General features: G+C 40.7%; 1 protein-coding gene and 1 long non-coding RNA gene across 4 annotated transcripts in view; one reads left to right on the forward strand and one right to left on the reverse strand.

The window, feature by feature from the left end:
• The window catches only part of LOC128603925 (E3 ubiquitin-protein ligase RNF43), a 114,910-nt gene that overhangs the window by 32,326 nt on the left and 61,967 nt on the right, over positions 1-20,617 (reverse strand). For both annotated transcript variants that reach the window (XM_053618709.1, XM_053618708.1), the window contains exon 2: positions 15,193-15,315. In XM_053618709.1, coding sequence (XP_053474684.1) covers positions 15,193-15,315 — 123 coding nt within the window. The remainder of the gene's footprint in view (positions 1-15,192; positions 15,316-20,617) is intronic.
• LOC128603927 (uncharacterized) lies at positions 7,724-11,537 on the forward strand. Of its 2 annotated transcripts, XR_008385105.1 has the most exons (4): positions 7,724-10,381; positions 10,514-10,567; positions 10,693-10,765; positions 10,921-11,537. It is a non-coding gene; the product is annotated as an uncharacterized LOC128603927 (long non-coding RNA). The 2 variants fall into 2 exon arrangements; XR_008385104.1 differs by having other exon boundaries at positions 10,693-11,537.

Consider the following 20,617-nt stretch of genomic DNA (forward strand, 5'->3'; position numbering starts at 1 on the left):
CTTATACGACTGCATCAACTATTCACACAGAACTTTTCATTCAACACACAGCAAAGCCGAACCCTAAACATTCCTATTCACTGTACTGTACATGCTCAATAGATAGGATATTCACTCAGTTCCATACAGTATACTCTGATACATTGCCAGTGTAGACAGAAATCTTTCAAGATTGTATACATAGATTAAAATACTGTATGCGAAAATTAAGTAGAAGAAAGATGCGTTTAGGAAAATATAAATAAATCGACTTGGATAATATAGACTAATATACTTTAACAGACCTTCAGTGACTAAAATGATATCATTGAATACGCAAACACATACATATATACGTATATATATATATATATAAACATTACGATGTGGATTTTTGGCTTAGAGCACGTACATATAAAGATTGGAACAGTATTCGAAAGTGAATTACGTTCTGACGGGCCTGGTACACGTTAAGAAGAGAGCCCCGAGGAGAAAAGTTGTCACTGCTCCATATTATTTACTGTCTAATGATTTCAAATTTACAGAGCTTGAAATTAAATTTAAAGCATGCTGGCAGCTTACGAAGCAAAAAAAAAAAGAAGATTGATAAACAAGATAGAGTCTTTAATCAGTTGGTATTCCAGTCACCTTTTTTAAAACGTGTGTGTCTGCAATTTATCTGTGCTATCATCAACATGATTTATTAAGAACAGTTACTACACACACACACACACACACACACACACACACACACACACACACAGACAAACACGGTCAATCCTTAAAAGCACTGAACCAGCAAATGCTCAGAAAATAACCGATCCGATCAAGGCACAGACAGACACATTTACTGTACGAACTATAGATGTAACGCGATACAGAATGAACACATACTGTGTTCTCAGCTGATACAACTGCAGATACATACGCATAGGTGGAACTGTTCACATCTGGTTGAGAATAGAAGTGTGCATAAAGACTGGGATCCTGCAGAAGCAACAGAAAAGTTTCTAATTTTTATGTGGAGGTGAAAACACACTCAGATATGAAGATTGCGGCAAAAAGAAAGACCATGCTGCTTGATCTCATGATCTCTCTTGGTCTCATGTGTTGTTTTATGTAGCTCCATGGTCCTGGAGGAACGTTGTTGGGTTTCAATGTATATGGTTGAAATGACAATAAAGCCCGTTGACTTGACGCATTTACAGTGTTTATTTATGACCTGCTTACAGCCCTGGTATTTCTGCCACTGTTTTTTTTTTTTTTCCAAGGGCATAGTGGTAGGGTTCAGATTTAATTTAAAAAAAAAAAAACTTTTCAGATTTACACTCCACCTACTATCTTGTTTGAACACTGTCTGGGTGTGTGAATGCTGTGCTGCATGTTATCTTTGATTCCCTGATTTCCCTTGAACACCAAGAATGACCAAAGTCATTATACTTAGCCATGATCTCTGAGCTGGAAGTCAAAGGTCATAAAGGAAAGCTGAACTCTTGGGAAAGGGGAGGTCAGACAAGCTGTAATTGGAAAGCGAAGCAAATGAGGACACTGAGGAGAGTCAAAGTTCAAGGGCACTGACACAGGGTCATATTTTTTTAAAAATTCATTTTAAGTTAACAGTAAATTGGGAACTTTAATTATAGACGAACCCCATCCGGGATGTCCCTCACCTTGTGGCCTGAGTTCTCTGGGATTGGCTCCAGGCTCCCGTGTGAACCTGTGTAGGATAAGCGGTTTGGAAAATAGACGGCTGGATGGAATTAGAGACTATAAAAAGACATGCAGAAAAAAAAAAAGCCCACTCATACAAAACACATCTTCTTGACTCTTTTTGTACCAACACTTCTGACCTTTTGCCTTCATTCCTATACTAATTCCATCAATCACTCTTCGTTCACTCGATCACTCCTCACCTCAAGCAAAGCCGAACATCTCAACGAACACATGCGCACACACAGGAAATATTTGCTTTTCTGATTTTCCCTCAGAACCCGAAAGCGAGAGGGCCCAGACCACACCTGAGTGGCATGCTGCATACCAGCCTCTCCGTTTTGTAAGCAAGTGGGGCCACAAAGCCAGGAATGTGGAGTCCCCGTGGATAAAGGAACTTTGAAGCATGCGGCGTATTGTCCTCCAATCTGCAATGTTTAAAGCGGCCTTTATTCCTCTGAGAACGGACAAAGGAACAGCTCGGAACACACAATGTGCCGCTAATGCTAAGTACACACTACACAACTTTCACAATCCCTCAAATCACTGTACCGCTCACATTACACCACACTCTTTCTTCGTCTTGTTGTCGTAAGGGTGGGCGCACACAGCGTAATCAAGCACGGACAAGCTTCACGAATAACAGCTTCTTCGTAAAAGCGTTTTCCTTCACAATACAACTCAAACTGGCTAGGTATATTAGTAAAGCCATACTATACACTATTAGAAAGAAATCTATCACATTTCGCACCCTCAATAGTTTGAGGGAACCCTAAAGATTTTATTGTATGTAGAACCCTATAACTATAAAATGGGTCCCAAGTCCAAATGAGTCCCAAGTAGGATTTTTCCACAACCAGAAAGTCAGTAGCAGAAACGGCACACTGTAAAACCGGATAAGTTCATTTAACTCAAAAAATCTGAGGAAACTAATTACCTCAAAATTTATAAGTTGATGAATCAATTTCTTTAAGCCAAGCACACTTAAATATAACAAAAATGAATTTTAAATTACAAAGTTTGAGTACAATTTGTGCTATATGTAAGTGTATTTGGCTTAAAGAAATTGATTTATAAACTTAAAAATGTTGAAGTAATTAGTTTCCTCAAATTCCATCCATCCATCCATCTTCTATACTGCTTATCCTTTTCAGGGTCACGGGGAACCTGGAGCCTATCCCAGGGAGCATGGGGCACAAGGCGGGGTACACCCTGGACAAGGTGCCAGTCCATCGCAGGGCACACTCACACACACACTCACCCATTCATACACTACAGACACTTTGGACTCGCCAATCAGCCTACCATGCATGTCTTTGGACTGGGGGAGGAAACCGGAGTACGTGGAGGAAACCCCCGCAGCACGGGGAGAACATGCAAGCTCCGCACACACAGGTGTGAATCGAACCCCCAACCCTGGAGGTGTGAGGCGAACGTGCTAACCACTAAGCCACCGTGCACCCAGTTTCCTCAAATTTTTTGAGTTAAATGAACTATCCGGTTTTATAGTGCATTACTCAGATTTCATTCAGGAATAAACCTGACTAGTTGAAGGAATACTCCAGCATTTTTCTAACCTAACCTCTAAACACCAGATCTGTAGAGTATGTGTGATTGCCACATACATAAAACGTTTCCTATACTGAGGAAAATAAAACAGAAGACCAATTTACTCCAAACTCACTTAGAATGGAATACTTCAAAAAAAGACATCTTAACAAGTGAAAAATATGTTGAAAGCAGTCAATCTAATCTAATATTTCTTATTATGAGATTATATACGATTATTAAACCCATTTCTAGACATTTTCTAGAATAATTTATTTCTAGAATAATGTTAAAGTCCCTAGGAAGTGCTTTGAAATATGTAGCGTTATTCAATGTCTTGACATAATTTCCACTGAAATTGGAAGTCAGGGCGGGACATATCGAGTGGCTCCTCCCCCTTTTTCAACAGCGTTTAGCTTAGCTCACAGCCCGGGAAAATGCCTGTCACAAAGCTGTGAGCTGGCTGAATGAATTCAAGCCATTTTCTTCTTAACCAACTTAGAGCTGAATAAAACGCACACATTCAAACAGCCACAAAGACACGTTTACTACCCAGGCTTGCGGATATGATTTCTCTCATTCAACAACGTCAACTTCTGCAAGGTGATTTTTGGGGGCAGGACACGTCAGATTCTAGAGAGCATTTGATTGGACAGAAAATCTGACGAGATGCTGAAGTGCAGAATGATGTCATCAAAACCATTGATCCGTATCAGTGGTAGAGAGAGACTGAAATTTTGAATGCATATACCTTCTAAATACGAATTTTGTCGTTGTTTTGGAGCACACTGGCTTATAGATAACCTTAAGGCTGACGCGTTCATACTAAAAGCCACAAAACTTCAATTTTGATTTCATGGGGACTTTAAGCTTGAAATGTGTGAAAGCATCTCAAATCAGGCTGAATAATATAATCATAGATTTCTAATAATCTCATAATAAGTGAGGAATAATTGACGATGGGCCTTTGAATTATTAGAAAATAATACATACGCCGAGGTGGTAATGCCTTGGGTGTTCATTATTTTCTAATAATTCGATGGACCGGAGTCAATTATTCCGCTTATACCACAGTTACTACACCTCAAGACATTGTTCAGATGTTTTATTTCAAGACATTTGTCAGGTTTTTTGTCTTTAAAACGCTCATATGTGTGGAACTAATTTATTACGCATCCCATCTCAAGCCTCCACTGCTAATTCCAAAACGTCATTTTAAAACTAGTAATGATCAAAGGCTCGGGCCATTGATATGCAGTTATTGGAGGGAGAGAGAGAGAGAGAGAGAGAGAGAGAGAGAGAGTTCACTTTTTTAATTTCATGTTGAATAAAAAAATAGAACACATAAATAAATAACAATAAGAGTACTTGTTCACAGGGTTTTTCATTTTTACAACTGCAGAAAATACAACGAATGAATAAATAAGTATTGATTCTTGTTCACAGGATTATCACACGTGCTCTCTCACGCTCTCTTTCTTTTTTCTTGCTCTCGCTCCAATAACTGCAAATCAATGGCTCAAGCCTCTGCTTCGCCTCGTGGCCGCATTACCACCTCCGGTGCGCATTATTCTTTTTTTTAATAAACCGGCCCGTCGTCAATTATTCCATACATATTTCTGGAAAATCATAGTTTTCTGTCATTTTATTTGTTGTTAGATTTGTGTGCTGTGGTGGACGGTAGCTTAACCTTTCTGTTATTTCAGTTCACTTCGCAAAGTGATATGGAACTGTAATGCGGTCAAGACCTGACTGGAACTACTTTTACTGTGCATTTACTGAAAAATAATTACACACCTCAGAACATCTGTTAGCCAATCAGAATCGAGAATTCAACAGCGATGTGGTATAAGAAATAGATAAATTTGCACATATTCACGATATTTTCACTTGCTAAGATCTTTTTTTTTTTTCTTTCCAGTAAAGCTTAATGGCAGTTGTTGGGCCAGACAATAAAATATTATGTAGAAACACATTACTTTACGTTATTGTCTATAAAGCAGTATTTAAATAATAATAAAAAAATAATAAGTCCTTCAAAAATTGCTTGATTGTACAAGTCATGTCTTTGGAGATAAGACCTTTTCAGAGAGAAGAACATGAGTTTATGTGTTACTAATATAGCTGGACAGTTGTGTATTCTGATCAAACCTGGACTCCACAAAACCTTTGGGAAACCATAACCCCAACTTTACAGCTGCGAGGTAAAGACTGTTCCTTCAGAATAAAGAAAGTTGTTTTATAGTTTGGACAAATCTGAAGCGCATTTCTTTCATGGGAAGGGCATTCCCATAATACTGCTCTCTTAAAGGCTTGAAAAACATGATTGTTAACTGTAAATTACTCAAACCAGTTGCTTGTTTAATCATGTTACAATTTTAAATGCAATATTATACAAATATCATAAAACGTGTTCAAACTCTAAGCAATTTTTGTAATGTTAAAAGAAATTGCATTCTGGCGTATGCTGACCTTAAACACAGGCAGCTGTATGACCGGTCAGTGAACCCGGAAAGGGAGACACCCGCGGGTCATGTTACACCCTTTTGCGTGGCGCGTTCTTTTTCGCTAATGAAAGAGGCTGGGTGAGAGTGTGGGCGTGTTGGTTACACAAGGAGCAGAAGGAAAAGGTGGCAGGAATCACTGCTGAGAGGCTAAACAGAACGAGAATTGAGAATATGCAACTTGTTGGCCTTTTTTATGGATTTAAAAATTTTTTTTTCTAGGATCAGCTTCTTATGTTCTAATGAGGATAAAAATTGGTAGAAGGTCAGCAAAATCTTTCCTGAAGGTCATTATGATACTGAAAACACATATGGTAGGGTCCTGACTGAGGTGTAATAACCATCTAAGGGCATGCAGGTTTGATTCTCGCCTCCGTCCTATGTGTGCGGAGCTTGCATGGTCTCCCCATGCTTCGGAGGTTTCCTCCAGCTACTCCATTTTCCTCCCGCAGTACAAAGACATGTGTGTAGGCTGATTGATTGAAGCACTGCCAAACTGTCCATAGTGTGTGAATGTGTGTATGATTGTGCCATGTGATGGGTTGGCCCCCCGCCTTGTTTCCTGGGATAGGCTCCAGGTTCCCCGTGACCCTGTGTAGGATAATCATATGGAAGATGGATGGAAGGATGGATGGATGGAAACTCCTCCCAAATCTGGTCTGCATTTGGGTTATTTTTAAGCCCGCTTCCATGACACATCCATACCATGTCATCAGCAGTGTATATAAAATGAAATACAATAATGAATATGAACGAGGTGGATTACGTACTCGATCATCTGCTTTTCCAGACTGGATGTCATAAGACTAAGCTCATATTGTCCAAAGTACAAATTGCGGAGAAAAAGAAATGAAAGAACTGTACATTTTGTGGTTTTTGCTTTGAATGAAAGCGCTGGCCAACGGCAAAAGTAGCCAAGAATTAACCTCTACCATGTGGACAGCAACGCACTATAGTCCTGAAACATTTGAAAAATTAGGGAGCTGTCAATCTGTCAGTAAATGGGTGCGTTTTTATGTGCATGCGTACTGTAATAGTTTGCAACCATATCTTTGTAACTGTGAGCTATTACAGTACATGTGTTAGTATTGCCCCTACCATCCCATATCACAACCAGCCTTCACTGGTCCTAATATAACAAAATAACAAACACAACTGAGATGAAGAAGTTATTTTGTTTTGCTATCGTGACACTTTGCGACAACTTGGCCAATTCTTAGCAATTTACAGTGCCAAAAGACTAAGCTCTTTGTTTAATTTATGTAGCTAACTTTCTAATGTGACAGTGCCCTTTACAAAACCTCAAGTTACAGAGTTAATCATAAATGAACTTAACGCACGCCAAAGTCTAGTCCTTCTTGTTGCTAATGAAAAACTATCTTAGGCGTTTGACCTTACTGTGACCGTGACCCTGTTTGGATCAATTCTAAAATCGAATCAATTCATCTCCTGGTCACAATAATAATTCCATATAAATCCTACAAACATTTATCCACTTCATAAGATATTACGTTAATGAGAATCTCGGATGGACAGTCAACTCAATAAACATACAACATTTCCTATGTCCAAGCAACGATATTCAAATATATTTTCATTTTAAACAAAGATTCATCTGCAAAACGATTTGTCACAGTTTGAATTATTTTTTTAAAAAATAATAAGTATGAAGAACTAAAAATAGTTCTTATTAGTGGGTAGGTCTTTCTGAGCCTACAGTAGGGTTAGGAGCACACACACAGCTCACAGATCACACACAGACAGATATTTTTCTTATTATACTTGTAAGGGTCTTCCACTGGCAAGTCTTTTGCAGCAGCTATTAATGCCAGAGTTCTCTTTATGGGGACCAGACAAATGTCCCCACAAGGTCTATATTTTTCAGATATTCCTATCCTTGTGGGGACATTTGGTCTCCCCCCTCATGCTATCTTTCTGAGGACCTTCCACTGACATTCTTATTAATGCAGCGAAACCTTTTGGCTTGTGTAGAGTAAAAACAAAACAAAAACAAAAAGCAAACAGTTTTCCATGTGGGGACCAGTCAAATGTCCCCACAAGGACATAAACTGTCAGATATTCCTCTTTGTAGCCATGTGAGTTAGCTTTCCCTGTCCATGTCCCAGTCTGTGTGAGTTGTAGCCCATTCACACGGGAATCCGCTGTACTATATGTGTATGTGTGTATGTGTATGTGTGTATGTGTGTGTGTGTGTGGGAGTGTGGGAGTGAGTGATGACAACATAAGACTTATCAAACCAAGCCACACTGGCCTTGGACTTCAAACACAGCAGATGCGCCGCTGGAATCCATGACAACTGTGTTTGCTGTTGCTTGGAGACCGCCCGAAACACACTCTTTTATACACACTCCCAAACACACACACACACACACACACACACACACACACACACACAGACATGTTACAACCATACTGTTGTTTGGGTCTCTTACAACCATATGCTTGGGTCTCTTACACAAAAAATATATGCACCCACATACCACACACAATCACCCAAAGCCTATACATGCATAAACAAACACCACAAGAATGCTCTTGCCTGTCTTTATATGAAAAGCTGACCACTTCCTCCACATTCTTTCCTCCATCATAAGGAAATCTATCTCTCTTTCTCGGATGAAGGGATATGCAGGGGCCCTTCCACAAAGACCGCCATTCTTGTGCCTTTTATCGAGTGGCCTACGCCATAGTGATACCATCTGATTGAAAAAACCTCAGGACATATGGGACGGCCGAGACAGAAATAGAGACAGCATGTACTAGCACATGCATGTTTTTCCATTAAATACTGAATGACTTCAACACATTCTGGCAACATTATGAATCAACAACCAAGCGGTGCCTTACTTTAAACAGTGTTACTTTTTGATTGTATCATTCCTAATTTGCAAACATTTGTGGTTCTCTCAGCCATTCCTTCAAGACAAAAACAGCCCCAGCGCATGTGCCAAATGGACGGGAACATCTTCCCCACTTCAACACGCCTCCTTCCTCCGTCTAGAACGTGCCTTCAAGAGGAACCATTAAGTGTTTTTAAAAAGCGCTCGTCCACGAAAAAGGAACAAACAGAGAGGCCCTCGAGGAGGAGGAGGGGTTATGTTGGAGAAAAGGTGACATGAATGGGGCTGAAAGTTGGCCGTGGCGGATCAAAAAGACCAGGAATTGTATGGGGACCCTAAATAACGAGGCTTCTTAAAGGGGCAGTTTGTCATTTTTTAAAAGTGTTTCTAGACCTATAAATAATTATATCATTTAAAGGATACTTAAGAATGCCTGCTGATTTGCAATAGTGCCATGCAATGGATAGGTGGCAGAACTGAGCTCGGCTGTGTTTGTTCTCATTCTGTATGTACTCCGTGTGTGTTTCAGCAAAATGTTGGGAAGGGGAAGGCATGTCAGTGTTTTAATTGTAATTGGCTCTCAAAAGAATTGGCGCCCTATCTGGCCAGCTCTCGAAAGTATTGGCGCCCTACGCGATCGGCTCTGACGGTACCGGCGCCCTATCCGTCCGGCTCTAAAAAGTACCGGTGCCCTGTCTGTCCGGTTCTCAAAAGTATTGGCGTCGTACGTGGGTGGCTGTCGAAAGTATTGTCCCCCCCCCGTCGCGGTTTTGCCAGGGCAAGCACCACTCACATTTTCTTCAGGAAATGTTCCGATCTAGTTGTAATTGCAATTCAGTTCACAGGCAGCAGGACTCTAAAAATGACAAAGTGCTCCTTTAAGGCCTTGTTCACACCTGGTATTAACATCCGTCATGAGTGATTTGATCACTCGAGTGGGCAGCTGAGATGCTGTCCCGCGAATCCTGTTTTATGTACACGTATGGGCTGTTTCACACACGGTCAGCTAACGAAACATATAAATAAATGTAGGTGAGACCATGAAGAAAGCCAGCTGCTTCCGTTTCTGTTGTTTTAGCCACAAGACCCAGAAGAATGCTATATAGGTGTGTGCTAGAAGTGCAGCAGAGAATTATCAGTGGATAGCGGTTATAGAGTTATCATCAGTTCAGCATGATTTCCAAACAGTCTCGCAATCGTTACATGGTGAATCAGGGGGTGTTTCATTGCTGTGCAGGATGCACCGAGACATATTTGCGTCCACACTACAAATGTGATGTGGCCATGTGCGTCCCAGACCACCATCGAATGTGGTTTGAGTGATCAAATCAAAGCGTGTCTTCGTGATGCATTTGACTCTTTCCAAATTTGTGATTAGCGCTTTTGGATCACCCAGGACACACATTAATGCCAGGTGTGAATGAGGCAGAATTCTGAAGAAAGAATTCCATCCATCCATTTTCTGGGCTGCTTATCCTACACGGGGTCACGCGGGAGCCTGGAGCCTATCCCAAGGAACTCGGGGCATAAGGCAGGGGACACCCTGGACAGGTTGTCAACCCGTCGCAGGGCACAATCACACACACATACACACACACACACACACACACACATTCACACTCTACAGACAATTTGGAAATGCCAATCAGCCTACAACACATGCCTTTGGGCTGGGGGAGGAAACTGGAGTACCTGGAGGAAACCCTCGAGAGCATGGGGAGAACATGCAAGTTCTGTGTACAAACAGCAGAGGCAGAATTCGAGCCCCCAACCTCGGAGGTGTGAGGCAAATGTGCTAACCACTAAGCAAACATTGTGTCTCCTAAAATAACATTCTAGATGTTTCCCTAAACTAATAACACTTGTGCTATTACTACTATTAGTACTATTCACTCATTCACTCATTTTCAGAAATAGCTTTATCCTCTTCAGAGTCACCATAGATCCAGGAACGCTTGGCGTGAGGTAGGAATACGACCTGGATGGGATACCAGCCGATCACAGGGCCCCATGCACACACGTATACAATCGTTTATACCAAGGGGCAATTTAGACTTGCCAATCCACCCAATGGGAAATGCTTTTCATAGGTGGAAGGAAACCGGAGAACCTGGAGGAAACCCATGCGGACACGTGGAGAACCAGCAAAATTCTGCACTGACAGTAACCCATGCTCTGAATCATAAACCATAAAAGATTCAATATACTGTGATGTGTTGTACAGCTGTCGTGCTGTGACAACTTTTTATACCGTTCCACCTGTACATAAAGCATTCAGTATGCCGGAATCTAGTTGCGACTTCTCGATTTCTCCACAGAGCGTGTTCAGACTTTTTGAGATGTTCGTCTTTGCATTTCCACATGACTGATGTATGCATATCCGAGCTGGCACATCAAGGCATTGTTGACGTAAGCTGAAAAAAGGGAAAATTTCAATCAGGGCGTATAGACAGACAGCAGAAGAATGCACAGGGAGTGGCGAAAAGTCCTCTATTGACAGGAATGAGCGACAAAAGCAGGATATAGCACGTATAAGCTGGTTTACGCGTCTGTCTTTAGGTGTATTTGCATTATGACGCAGATAGGGGTTTGTAAGCGTGGCATCCAGAGATGGGTTGATGTCCAGGCCTCCAAAACGAAAATATGTCGTAGGACTCTTTGTGCGTCAACTAGCCTTCTGGCAAACGTCGATTGGTTGACATGGGGAGGTGTGTTCAGTTGTGGTTGTGTACACTGAAATGTCACGATGAGATTTTTCTGCACTCCATATTTGATCAAGGTTTTCAGGATAATATAATATGCACTAGAATATAAGTGACCGAATGCTGATGTTGCGCCGATGCAGCAATAGAATAATTGAGAAGGCTTAAGCGCTCTGCATGTGAGCTTACTTACATAACTTTATGAATATAAATATTGATACAGTGCGTTAATACACGATATCCACTCTTTTTCCTTGGAGAAAAATATGGAAAAAAGCTTCAAGTGTATACTGCCAGGGTGGATATACTTTGCTGAAAAGCTTCTTCTGTACTTCGTTTACAGATGCATAGATACACACATATACAAATTAATAACGTCAAAAAAACTCAACTGGTCTCTCATACACACGTACACAAAATGATGTTTGCATTGTTCTCAGTAAATACTATGATCTAAGCACATCCAATAATAGCCCCAAACAAAACGTCCGTAAACCCTCCATCAAACCACAACTCCCAACCCTTACAAACACAAACTTTAAACACTCCCTTTCTCTTTCACACACACACACACACACATTCTCATACACACACATACATACTTTAGGCTTGCCTTTCGTTCCTTATTTCCATCTCAAAAGTAAACAGGATTAGAAATGGCTCAATGAAGCACTGCCGCATCTTTAAAAGAGACAAAAGCATCGAATCAAGGGCCTGCAAGTCCAGACATGGGGCTAAACTCCAAACACACTCATCCTTCCTTGCTTTTATAAAGAAAGGAATTAAAAAAAGAACAGTTTTGCGCGTTAAGCTTCGGCCTAGTGCAAGGCAAGAAAAAGGAGAAAGAAAACGATTTCGGTGCTCTTGGTTCAAGGCTAGCGCTAATAATTACAATGCCGCAGGACGTATAAACATCTTACTTGTTCGTTAAGAGAGATATATCTCCGAAAACTGAACCCAAGGGGATGTTTGGATTACATGAGCGACGATGAGTTCCTTGGCGTAAATATTTGGAGCTCCTCTCATTCCGAGGACAGCGCCGTTGGACGAGACTACTCCGAGCTGTTTTCTGAGAGAAGTGTAGCATAGTTCAAAAGATGGGTTCATTCCATCATTTAGAAAAAATGACTACTATTTCTGAACTATATATATATAGTTATATGATATATATATATATATATATATATGTTGGTTATGTTTGCTGTGGCAGGTAGAAGAGTTTGTCCTCATCCCAAGTTTCCAACTTTAAACTTCTGCTTTAATCTCCAATCTTTGCTTCTGTTTACAAACAGTTGTGTTATGGTGTTTTCACATTAGACCCGAATACTCGAGTCCACACTCAGGACCAGTTCTGCGCTTGTTTGGTGCAGGGCTCATAATCGCTGACGAATTCCTTCCAAACAATGAATCCATTACATAATTCCATTTATACCATGGTCTGTCTGAATACTCGATTCTGATTGGCTGGAAGGTGTGTATAATGCTCAGGTAGTTCCAATCAGTTTAAATCACCGTTCTAAATTAATGAGCTGCCTGTAAACAACTGTAACCATAGTAACACTTGCATACAGTAGTTAAACTCACAGCTTTATTATTAGTAGAAATCTCTCTCTCTCTCTCTCTCAGAACTCTAGAGCTAACAATTAAATAACTAAAAGAAATTAACCGTTATTTTGATCTTTTCAGTCAAATTTTGTGCTGCAAACATCAGTAATATCTTTAACTTGTCAATGCTGGCAAGTGACCATGGTATAAGAGGGATAATCCACGGCTAGTTGTGCATTACATAGGTGTTGGACAACTTTTTTGCCTCAATAAATAAAAATGTACCTTTTCACAGCACTGTAGTTGCAGTTTCAGTGGGACTCAGCGAAACATTATAAGCACTCTAGGAATACCACTTGTCCAATCAAATTAGTGGACCAGAACTACCTTTTGTATTTTTAGTTTTTAGAGGCGTGTGTTTGTCACGATGCGTTCAGTGAAAGCGCTCACACTTCAAAGGCAATCTAATTATAATGCTCCAGTCCTAAGTCTGGCTTTATATATATATATATATATATATATATATATATATATATATATATACTCGGCAAAAAAAGAAACGTCCTCTCACATTCATCTGCTTTTATTTCCAGCAAATTTTTTAACATGTGTAAATATTGGTATTATCATAGAAACATTCAACAGCTGAGACATAAACTGAACAAGTTTCACAGACATTTGATGAACAGAAATGGAATAATGAGTCCCTGAACAAAGGGGGGGGGGGGGCATATTAAGAGTAACAGTGAGTATCAGTTCTTGCTGTGAGATGTTACTCCACTCTTCCATCAAGGCATTTGCGATTCTCGATCACGTCTGGGGGGGACACACGGTTACATGTAATTTTCCACTGCAAGGACGATCAGCTGTCCTTCCTGTCTCCATGTAGCACTGTCTTAGGCGTCTTACATTACAGATGTTGCAGTTTATTGCTCTGGCCACATCTGCAGTCCTCATGCCTCCCTGCAGCAGGACTATGGCATGTTCACGCAGGTGAGCAGGAACCCTAGGCATCTTTCTTCTGGTGTTTTTCAGAGTCAGTAGAAAGGTCTTTTTATTGTCCTAAGTTATTGTAACTGTGACCTTAATTGCCTACAGTCTGTAAACTTCGTGTCTTAAGGACTGTTCCACAGGTGTATGTGCAATTGTTTATGGTTCATTGAACAAGCATGAAAAACATTGTTAAAACCATTTCCTATAAAGATCTGTAAAGCTTATTTGGATTTTACAAAATTATCTATAAAATACAGTCTCCTGAGAAAGGGACGTTTCTTTTTTTGCTAAGTATATTTTATATATTCCATTTCCTCCATAGCAACCGCTTCCTCACCATCACAAAACTTGAAAACAGCAAGTAACATGCCAAGCTTTGAGCAGTTCGGCTAAAGCGAGCCCCAGACCGACGTTTTCAAGAGGACTAGGGATCAGTTCTCTGGACCGCTCAGGGCTCAAAAACAGATCCAGAGTCTGGAACAAATGTAAGTTTGAAAAGAACCTTAGTCTAGTCCCAGTAAAGTGCTGTTTCATTCCAGAGATTATGACTTTCATTCATACTTCAGTCCATTTCAACTAATTATTCCAGTGTAAATCTGCATGTGAAATACACTATGGGAAATCCTGATGTACAGTCACCAATTCCCTCCAAATGCACACACACACACACACACACACACACACACACACAGATAAATGAAACACACACCAAATGACTATGGGAAACTTTACTTCATCAATCCTTCCATATTTTTTATTTGTTTATTTTTCTTTTACTACTACTACTACTACTACTACTACTACTACTATTATTATTATTATTATTATTATTATTAATTTCTTTATTTATTTATTTTTGAGAAAGTGCAACTGACCAACTTGGAATTTGTGTGTAAAAATATCAAATATTTAAAAATGATAAAATATAGACAGACAGACAGACAGACAGACAGACAGACAGACAGATAGATAGATAGATAGATAGATAGATAGATAGATAGATAGATAGATAGATAGTAATTTCAGAAGGTTCTATTTAACATAGTACTTGTGTTCAGACTTTGCTCATTCTGTCTTTCCTCACACTGGAATGTACTTGTACACACATGCGCACACACACACACACACACACACACACACACACACACACACACACACAGAGATCTGCTTTCTGTTCCCTGTGGGTACCTCGATCAGTCCATGCCAGCTCGATACCACCATGTGCTTTATCAGTGAGCAAACACAAAAGTTCCCTACAGTATATCTGCACTACTGGAGGTGGGTGGGAGCATGTGTGTGTGTGTGTGTGTGTGTGTGTGTGTGAGGATGGGTAGGTATGCATGGTCTTACCTTCTCCAGAAGTGGCAGGCACTGTGGCACTTTGCTCTCTGGACTCTCCAGCTTAACAATGCTGATGAAGGCATTTTCTTGCCGCTCATCCTCACTGGTGTTACACAGAGACAGCGGGTGAGACTACAGAGAAAAAGAGAGAGAGAGAGAGAGAGAGAGAGAGAGAGAGAGAGAGAGAGAGAGAAAGAAGGGGTGGTATTTAATTATGTACCAAACAAATGCAAAATACAAAAGTGAACTGTGTAGACTACCAACATATCAATAAAAACTAGGAAACATAACTAACCAAACATATCCAGATTTTAATGTACGCTTTGCATTAATTAGCTGCATTAATTATTATGTCAATGGACGGTCCTCACAAGGACAGTAAGACAATTGCAAATGGTTAATGGCAAAGAATGTGACACATGGCTCTTTGAGGGTGTGTGTTTGATTAATAACCACCTTCTCAGAGCCGATCAAATGCAGTCTCTACTTAAAAATCATAACAATGCCAGGTGCTATATCTAACACACAAAAGCGTCAAATATCACAATCCCTAAATTGCTATTAAAACAAGCTACAGATACAGTGACGAAAGTTTTATACTTTTGAACAGACTGGACATCCAAGGAAATCAAATTCTGTGTTTTTATGGAGACACAAAGAAAAACATTTAACTGAGTAGCTAGCAAACTGAAGGTTACAGACTGAATTGGTCATCATATTCTACAAATGGCTAGCAGAGAAGCCGGGACCACCTTAACCTCCTTAAGAACACAGAACATGGCCACCAGTCACATGAGAGGAAAACCAATGATCTGAGATCAGATTGTGTTTGCTAATTCATGCTAATCTGTTATTAGTTTTGGTGTTGGCTATTTCATGCTAATCTGAGATCAAATTGTGTTTGCTGTGTCATGCTAATCTGAGATCAAATTGTGTTTGCTGTGTCATGCTAGTTTCCTATGGCATGCTAGAAATAGATTGTGTTTTCTGATTCACACTAATCTGAGATCTGTTTTTGCTCGCTAATTCTCGCAAATCTGAGGTCAATTTTGGTGTTTGCTAATTCATACCCATCTTCTAAAGGATGAGCCTTGTACATCAACCTAAACGGTCTAGAGAGATGATTAAATGGCTGTGACCACAAAATGCTATTAAAAATCACATAAAGCTCCACCAAAAAGCCATAATTCTTAACCCTGGCATGAGTCACCTTAAGGAACACCATGGAATCCTGTGCTTTCCACGCAATATAAATCTCCTCTAAATCCTCTGTAAAAACTCCAGGAAGGAGTCTTCACCAGGGCTTAACCTAGCTACCCTCAGCCTACTGTGGTAGGCCAAAGGATGAGGAGGAGAGCAAGGGGAGTTCCCCTGACCTCAGGCAGAAATCCTTAAAACCAAAATGCCCTAGCATGACATCAGTGGTGGGCGAAACCACTGACTGTCAATGGAACCAGTGGACGATACAGCAATGGTTATAAAAGTGGAAGGAAGTGGTGAAATAAAAGAGAAACTGGTGGAAAGAAGGATGTCTTGAACCGTGATACAAACCTTCTGAGGAGCAAACTGAGTGTTGTGAACTGGCACGAATTTATAGTAGCAGCAATACACATTTGCAATACACACATGAATTTGGACTGTAATGTATTCCGAAAAGCCAGTATAAAATGAGCAAAGAACACGTGTGAATGGTCATGAATCAAGAAACAAGAGACTAGCCAATCCCGGTGACTATATAACCATCATCATCATCATCATCATCACCATCACCATCATCATCATCACCATCATCATCCACTGAGTATGTTCATGGAGATGACAGTATATATTTAAGATCTGTGGGCAGTAATTCTCAAGGTTAAGGAAGATTTCAGAAGTATTACAGCAACATCTGCGTTCAGTACTTCTCATTACTTAGAGCTGGATGTGTCTCAGTTCTCAGCAGCTGCCAATCATTTGTGGGTTTTTTTGCACACAGAAGTGTGACCTTTCAATGAAAAAGATCTAATGATTCCTCAACTAGATTGGAGTTTGAACGAATTCAGAGAAAGTATATATAACGCTGCATTTTCTCATGAGGACTTGAAGAAATAACCATTTTTCATTAGTTTCTCCCAAATGCAGGGGCCTTGAACATTCAAGTGAAGACCATGTGAATGTGTCCTTTACAAAGCCAATCATTCTCTCTATTGCACAACATGCCAATTTCACTTACAGTCAAATAGACTCAAACACAACCCCATGATGAACCCCAGAACCCCAGAACCAGAACCAGTAGCCTGATCCAGTGAGACACATCTTCTGTAAGGTTTCATAAAGCCAAAAAGCAAAGGGGTCAGGAAACTCAAAATTATAGTCTCAATTTTAACAAGGAGCACAAATTCAGGACTTGTGGAAAGAGTGATATTTGTTAGGCGTCTCCTAAAGACAGAGGCCTTAATCATCCAAATGGAGACTCGGTTAGGAGTCCATTTCAAAGCTCACCATTATCTTTATTGCGTAACATCAAGTGAACTTGAGAATGATCCAGAATCATGATCTCAGAGTTTCTTTGAGAAGGCATTACAAGCAGAAGGCCTGAGAACTGAAAATCACAATCGTGATTTCAACAGGGAATCCAAATCAAGATGTGCATACAGCCACCACCCAGAATGTTGACAGCCTGAATGTTGACATTGGTCAGTTATGGCTGTCTGTCTCTGCTGGAGAGTGGATGAGATGTCCCCATCCTGCTCCTTTGTACTCGCGATTAAAAGCATTCCGCCGCCGCCATAGTTGGCCAACTAAAAATAGAACAAAAAAAAAAGTCCTGACAGCCTCAAAAACAAACAGCAGTGCAGAGAGCAGGGAAAAATAAATAGTGGCTGTGGTGAGAAGTCAATAATTTTTTTCCCCCTCCCAGTTTTGCCCTACGGGTCTCCTTTTGTCCTGTGCCAGCACTGGGGCCAGTTCATGTGCTGCCAATTCAGCCAAGATGCAAGAGTCATTGGCTTTGTCGTCCTTGATCTGTCTATTTCTCCATCCCCTAGGCCTTAGATCATCCTCCACCCTTCAATTTACTTCCATTCAAAGCTCACAGATGGAAAGGGCTTCTCCAAAGGCTTCTGTTTCTGAGGTTACAAATGTTGTCTCTCTGACAAATTGGCCACTTCCATGCTTCACAATGAAATTGATCAAATCCAGCATGCACACGGACATAGATATCACTGTTTGTCTTTTATTCATTTAGTCAAATGAATAACTTTATACATAAAACATATATGGTGGTGGAGGCAGTTTGAGCATTTTAACAAGAGGAGGGGGTTCGAGATGTGACTGACAGGAAACTAGGGTCAGGGAGGCCCTTTATCCCCATTTCAAAGGCTTCACCCCCTGAGGGCCAGAGACTCAGCCAAGTCTAGTATGTGTCAGGAAAGAATTCCGTTCCCCAAATCCCGCGCCCAGACCTCTCTCTCTCTCGCTCGCTCTCTCTCTGCTCTTTCCAACAGCACCAAAATACTTGGCCAGCAGCCGGAGTGTTGTTCCAACCAAGTTTCCCGTGACAACTGTCTCTCTCACTGTGTGCGTATGTGCATCTGTGTGTATGTCTGTGAGACTTCGCTCAGCGCATCTAATCCAAACAGCACTGTTATGCTCTACAGAATCCTGCCAAGCTTCTCTTTCACACACAAACACTCACGTCTCTGTGAAACACATCGTGGGCTTGTTTTCTTGGTAAGACAGGTGCTAACTGTTGCATACGAGCATTTCAGAAGACAGGCATTGGGAGATTGTAGGAGATTGATCCTGACCATGCATGAGATTAGAATTGGTCCTGCTCGCTGGGTGGGAAGCATGGCATTACTCTCCTGTCCGTTGACACTGGCTAATTCTGGGCATCTGTAAAACTCTGCTAAAGAGTTTCCTCCAAGTGCATTCAGCTGCTCTGTGATGCTGCATGTGCAGAAAAGTTCACCTTAAAAAAGTCCTTTATTATTTACCAAATTCTCAGAGGCCCTAACCACAATGTCCATCCAAGTACAAGTGCAGCAGCATGGTAGTTCTTGGTGTAAGTGGTTCTGCATGTGGCAAATCAAATCAAATACGCTGTGAAGGAAAACATATTCAGTTCATAAACTTAGCTGTCTTCATGGAAATAGTCAGCGGATTTGTGACTAAAGTTGGGTTTCTTCTTCTTATTTTTTATTATAAGAGATGTTTTTAATGCCTAGATTTTGTCCAGAGTGAAAGTTCCCACTGGGTCTTTGCAAAGACATAGACAAGGTGCCTATTGCAGTCTGGAACCAAACATTATCCCAAATCTAGAACTGACAAAGAGTATATCCATTTAAATCAGGTCAGACCACCTAATTATGGACGTCCTTCAACATCTCTGGTGAGTCAGCCATAGGCCAATATTTCAAGGATAATAAAATACAATGTTTAAGAATTTATTCGTATACTTCCCAGAGATTTTCCAAAAGATTTTCTTTGAAAAAATAATTCTGAAAAAATTGTAACCGCAGGAGACACGCAACAGGGGATTTCAAATTAGATCGCTTTCAAAGCACAGAATTCCTCCATGCTAGCACTTGGCTTAGCTGCTGTTTTCTTGATAGCTATCAAAATCCTGGCTATTATCTTGTGTTTACCAACTTATCAGCAATGACAAAATAAGACACGCTAAGTGTTTTTCCATCACTACAGTCAAAGAACACAAAGACGCCCCACTCAGATTCACTCATAGAAACATGCGTACGTTCTGAATGCGCGTGTTTATTAAAGTCTTAAGTCCTGACAATGCTGTAAAATGCTGTAAAACTAGCCAGCAACTAATAATTAGATTGAAATATTCCTCAGTCGTTACTGCTGCACTGACATGGACCTTTTTGATTTTTTTTTTAAAATCGCAATGTGGAGGCATTCTTGAAGTCTGGGGATTCAAACCTGCTTCCAGATAGAGCATTAAAACTGGTACAAGGTGTGTTTCGAATAAACAAGACAGAGTTTGTGTGTGTGTGTTTGTGTGTGTGTGTGTGTGTGTTCAGAGAGAAATTAAGGACATTACAGCACTGCTGCTGTCAAAACAGCAATGGAGTCACATTTCGCCTCCATCCTTTAGTACCCCATCCACTGAGACGGAGAAGTGAGGGAGGAAAAAACGCACAATCTGCCGAGAAATTGATACCATAATGACTGCGGCGCAATTACTGCACAACCCGAGAAAAAGAGAGAGAGAGGGTGAGAGAGAGAGAGAGATGGTGAGAGAGGGAGAGAGACGTCGGATTGTCTGTGGAGTCATTGAGGAGGATTTGGAGGTATTGTGGCAGTTTCCGAGAAGCGAAGCAGCAGGCCAGGGAGGGGCGTATCAGGTTAGACAGAAAGGAAGCCTCTGTAATCTCACCCACTGAGAAGTATGTTAAATAACTTTGCATGCAGAGCCAGAGGATACCCC

The sequence above is a fragment of the Ictalurus furcatus genome, chromosome 28 (genome assembly GCF_023375685.1).
Source record: "Ictalurus furcatus strain D&B chromosome 28, Billie_1.0, whole genome shotgun sequence".
NCBI lineage: Eukaryota > Metazoa > Chordata > Actinopteri > Siluriformes > Ictaluridae > Ictalurus > Ictalurus furcatus.